Here is a 4,778-nt window from a genome sequence, read left to right on the forward strand (position 1 = left end):
TAAGATCATCTCAAAGGTGCTAGCTGGAAGGATTAAGAAAGTGTTACCATCAGTTATTGATGAAAGTCAATCAGCATTCTTAAAGGACAGAGGGATCTTAGATAGTGTCCTAATGGCCAATGAGGTGGTTGAGGACCTTAGAAGGGGTGGAAGGACTGGATTATGCTTGAAAGTGGATTTTGAGAAAGCATATGACTCAGTTAGATGAGAGTTCCTCTATGAGATGCTGCGTAGGATGGGGTTCCATAGTAGGTGGATTATGTGGATGCAAGGATGCTTGGAAAGTGCAACTGTGTCAGTGCTAGTCAATGGGAGTCCAACAGAGGAATTTAAACCGTCTAGAGGGTTGAGACAGGGTGACCCCCTAGCCGCCTTTCTATTCATAATGGTTGCCGAAGGACTTGTTGGGCTTGTTAGACAAGCTGTAAAAAATAAATTGTTATCTGGCATCATTATCGGGGAGAAGGAGCTTGCCCTCAGCATCCTCCAGTTTGCTGACGATACTCTGTTCTTGTACGAGGATTCCCTCACCAATGTTCTATCTCTGAAAGCAATTTTAAGGGGTTTTGAGCTAACATTAGGTCTGAAGATTAACTTCCACAAATCAAGGTTTGCAGGTGTAAATGTCCCCAGAAGTAGTATTGAACACTATACTGAGACTCTGAATTGTGAGCAGATGAGCATCCCGTTTACTTACCTTGGCATAGAAGTGGGAGGTAATCCAAGGAAGAAGAAGTTTTGGGAGCCGGTTTTGAATAAGCTGAAATCCAGGCTTAGTGTATGGAAAGGAAGGTTCTTATCTATGGCAGGTAGGATATGTCTCTTAAAATTCGTGATCACAACAATTCCGCTTTACTATCTATCCTTGTTTAGAGCACCGGAGTCGGTATGCAAAAGCATTGTTAGCATTCAAAGGAGGTTTATATGGGGGTGGGGAAAGGAGAAGATATCGATCTCATGGGTCAGTTGGAAGAATGTATGTAAACTATGAGAGGAAGGAGGACAGGGTCTCAGGGATATCCGCAGGTTTAATACTGTGCTCCTGGCTAAATGGAGATGGCGTTATATCTCTAATGAGAGAGGGAGGTGGAAGGAATGCCTGGAATCTTAGTATGGTGTGGAGTTCAATAATCACCAAACATCAGTAAAACTCCAATCCTGGTGGTGGAGAGATTTGGTGAAGATGTGTAAGGAGGGAGGTGGCGAAGGATAGTTTCAAGAAGAAGTCAGATGGTCACTAGGAAAGGGTGATAAAGTGAAATTCTGGGAGGATGTATGGATTGGAAATCAGCCCCTAAAAACTGTATTTCCTAGATTGTTTTCTATATCTTTAAACCAGGGTCAAAGGGTGGAAGAGTTAGGTGTGTGGGAAGAATCGGGGTGGCGGTGGAAGTTAAAGTGGAGGCGAGGTAGATTTGAGTGGGAAATTCCGATGGAATTGGAGCTTGGCATGCATATATCTAGGGCAAATGTATCTAGGGATGAGAAGGATGCCCAAATATGGAGAGGTGATGAAGTCGGTTGCTTCTCGGTGAGCTCGGCATATGAATGCCTCACCAAGTATGAAAGAGGCCCTCAACTTGATGTGTTCAACTTCTTGTGGAAGATTAAGGCGTTCCCAAATGTGATGATCACAACTTGGAGGGTGCTGCTAGGAAGAATGCCGACAAGAGAATGCTTAAGTAGGAGAGGGGTCTTGCTAAACACAACTGCCTGTGCTTTATGCCAGTCTGAGGAAGAATCGTGTCACCACCTCTTTATAGAGTGTAAATGTGCCTGGTGTGTATGGTCTTTATGCTTCAAATGGATTGGAATCTCATCTGTACAACATAAAGAGATAATAATCCATTTCAAGAGTTTTCATCTGACCCAATGTAGTAGTAACCAAAATCTGGTTTGGAAAGGGATATGGGCTGTTGTTGTATGGTGTTTATGGGAGCATAGAAACTTGGTTGTGTTTAACCAAGGTGTTGCAGATGCGGAAGAAATTTTCTCAAAAGCTCAACTCAAATCTTGGCTTTGGATGAAGCACAAGGCACATAACTTTAACTATTCCTATGCAGAGTCGTTCTTGGACCCATTATCATGTATTAGGAGTTGTAGGTAAGTGTTCTTAGGCGGAGTTATTATGGTTTGAGTTGCGCTGTAAAATGCAACCGAAGAAGGTTGGTTCTAATACCTAGTAGGGCCGTCTAGCATACCTCGGTCCTTAAAGACCTCTAGGATGCTCCTGGTTCTCTTTTTATCTTGGATTGGGCCGTTGAAGCTCCTCTATGGGGGAGCTGGTCTCTTGGGTCTTTGGCCACTAGTTTGGGTGTTTTTTGGTTGATTGTTGTGGGGGTGTTACTAGGGGTGGTGTAGAACGGTTCCTCTAAGGTCTGGTATGCTCATTGTGTTGTGGTCTGGTTAAATTCTCCTTGTCTTAGCTTGGGGTACTATCCATGTTGCTGCAGGAAGGAATATGGTTAGTAGATGCACAATTTGGAAATGTGTTTGAAGAGGTGGTACTTGGTGGGGTGCAGTGAAGGGTCTCGTGGTGCAACCCCTTGCTGATGCCAACAAAGTCTCGTGAAGATGTTGATGTAAACTGAAGAGGAATGAAGAACTGGGAGTAGTTGGCGCAAAGTGGCATATGCCTATTCGACGAGGTAAGCAAGAGGATGGAGGAATGAAAGTGCTGAAGTATAGAAGGAGCTTTTAATTATAGAATCAGGCTTCACTGGTTGTTGGTTTTGTTGTGATTGTCACTGGGTGTAGTTGTTTTCATCTGGGGCGCATTGAAGTTCATGGCCAGAGGCTGAAAGGGAGGTTAGGCAGGTTGGTTAGAGATGAAGGAGAGGTGGATGGGTAGCTTCTACAAGTCTTGCTGGAGGTTGCTGGAGTGGAGAAATCATTAATATATGGTGCAATATGCATTGCAGTTCTGCAGAGGTACGGTTTAGGGGTGCAGGACTTATGCTTGTTCCACAGGAGATCAAGTCTCAAAAGAATACAAGCTAGCTGTAAAGGGGTGGTTAAGGGTTGGATCAAAGTTGAGGTGTGCAGAAGGGACCCTTGCTAGAGCGTGGCTCAGGTTTATGCAGTCTGATGTCAATAACAAGTTGGCCTGCTACTGCCTAGACACTTGAATACAATGGCAACTGGTCCTCTGGAGGACCTGGTCGGCCTTCAACAGTGTAGATGTAGCCCTCTTGGCAGTGGTTTCGTGGCTCAATTTTTATTGGGCTGGATCCATTGTAATTTCGATGTGGGTTTGGTACTGTGGTTGAAGGTGTTTCTGGAAGGGATCTAACGAACATGGCTCCGTGTGGTCTATTGGGAGATTCTATCAAGAACATCTTGGTTCAAGGCTGCTGTGTGTGGGTGCTTGTTGGTTTTACTAGTGCTAGTTTTAGAGCATATGCTATCTAGACTGTAGTTATTCAAGTGTTGTTGTGCAGCATTTTGAAATCACGAACAATACTTCTCTTTTTGTTGTTTTACTGAATTTTTACTACAGGTTGCTATGCGGGCTATAGCTAGGAACTATGGATATTGGTCTACTAAGTTGGTTTGTGATGGCTATAGAGATTGATAATGTCAAGGGAGTATCGCTGCAGAAGTGCCCCTGATCCATCAAGCTTCACGTTATGGTTTTGTGCGTTTTTAAGCTTTCATTTGTTAGGCTTCTTTTGTGCTAGCAAACACATATAAATGTTTAGTTAGAACGGTTGGGTCTAGCCCCTGGAGGGTGTAGTTTTTGGTATTGTAAACGGGTTGGGATACCCCTGAAGTATCCCTCTTTAATTCATTTCATTCTTTGCTGATAAAAACAAATTAGTAAATGCCAATACCTCATGCATACAACATACTACTGGGTCGGTTTTCCATAAACCGCCTCAAAGCAATAGTGTCTGCCCCCCATCTACAGACGGGGATATCGTCATAGTCCACGTAGATCAAAAAGTCACACACGAATGTTATGTCGAAAGTTTAAAAGTAAAGCCTACCAGACGACTTTACAGAGTTTCGCTACATGGCAGATCTCAAAAAAAAGAAGAGAATGTCCAACCGAGAACCGTTCACTATCAACATTCAACTCTTAATTATTTTTTTTAAGAATATTAGTTTAAGAGTTAAAAAGAAGAAGAAATCTATTAAAAATTTATAAAAGAACATATTTTCTCATATCCTAATTATAAACTCATTCACTTTTAATTATACTAAATTTGAAATTAATTTTTTTCCAAATTTAAAAAGAATTATTTTAGGTACATTAATTTGTAAAATAATCTACTTTTATTCTATGTATTCCATCACATAAATATTTGTTTCTCTAAGAAATTTATTCTAGGTGTGTTCACATTGTTTTATATATATAGAATGAAATAAGCTTTTTAGAATTAAAATTAAATTTGTTAGATTAAAAATAATGTGTTTTTATAGTGTTATTAATTTGAAATTTTCACCACAAGTTTGTGATTGATTAAGTTTTTTTTTAAAAGGACATTTTTAGTAGCTTTATTTTCCACTATTATATATGGACAAGTCAAATATGATTTATTGATAATATATATTTGAATTGAATTTAAATTTTATTTCGATAATTCATATACTAATTGTACCACCCTGGTAGTCGGAAGTGATGACGTGGCATCAAGCTACAGTATCGGCGTGTTGACAAGACGCCAGGTTGGCAGAAGGGAAAGAAGTCGGGGGGCTCGTGAAGTCGCCAGTTATTAAGTTGGCGTGTTCCGATCTCCAGCATACCAGAACCGGCGGTCACCGGGTTAAAGATG

The 4,778-nt window shown here is 41.2% G+C and overlaps 1 protein-coding gene across 1 annotated transcript; it reads left to right on the top strand.

Moving 5' to 3' along the window:
- Nucleotides 1-235: 235 nt before the first annotated feature.
- LOC137829182 (uncharacterized) lies at nt 236-3,574 on the top strand. The gene is made up of 6 exons (XM_068635977.2): nt 236-809; nt 874-1,115; nt 1,340-1,779; nt 2,758-2,817; nt 2,922-2,931; nt 3,500-3,574. Exons 1-6 carry the CDS (start codon nt 236-238, stop codon nt 3,572-3,574), a joined length of 1,401 nt encoding a protein of 466 aa, XP_068492078.2.
- Nucleotides 3,575-4,778: the final 1,204 nt, after the last annotated feature.

Source organism: Phaseolus vulgaris, chromosome 7 (assembly GCF_051622355.1).
Source record: "Phaseolus vulgaris cultivar YP4 chromosome 7, ASM5162235v1, whole genome shotgun sequence".
Classification (NCBI taxonomy): domain Eukaryota; kingdom Viridiplantae; phylum Streptophyta; class Magnoliopsida; order Fabales; family Fabaceae; genus Phaseolus; species Phaseolus vulgaris.

Coding starts and splice junctions, on each gene's coding strand:
- LOC137829182 (XM_068635977.2), top strand. CDS start 236: ATGGGGTTCCATAGTAGGTGGATTATGTGGATGCAAGGATGCTTGGAA. Junction 810..873: donor AAGGTTCTTATCTATGGCAG/GTAGGATATGTC, acceptor ATCCTTGTTTAG/AGCACCGGAGTCGGTATGCA. Junction 1,116..1,339: donor ATGCCTGGAATCTTAGTATG/GTGTGGAGTTCA, acceptor TCTTTAAACCAG/GGTCAAAGGGTGGAAGAGTT.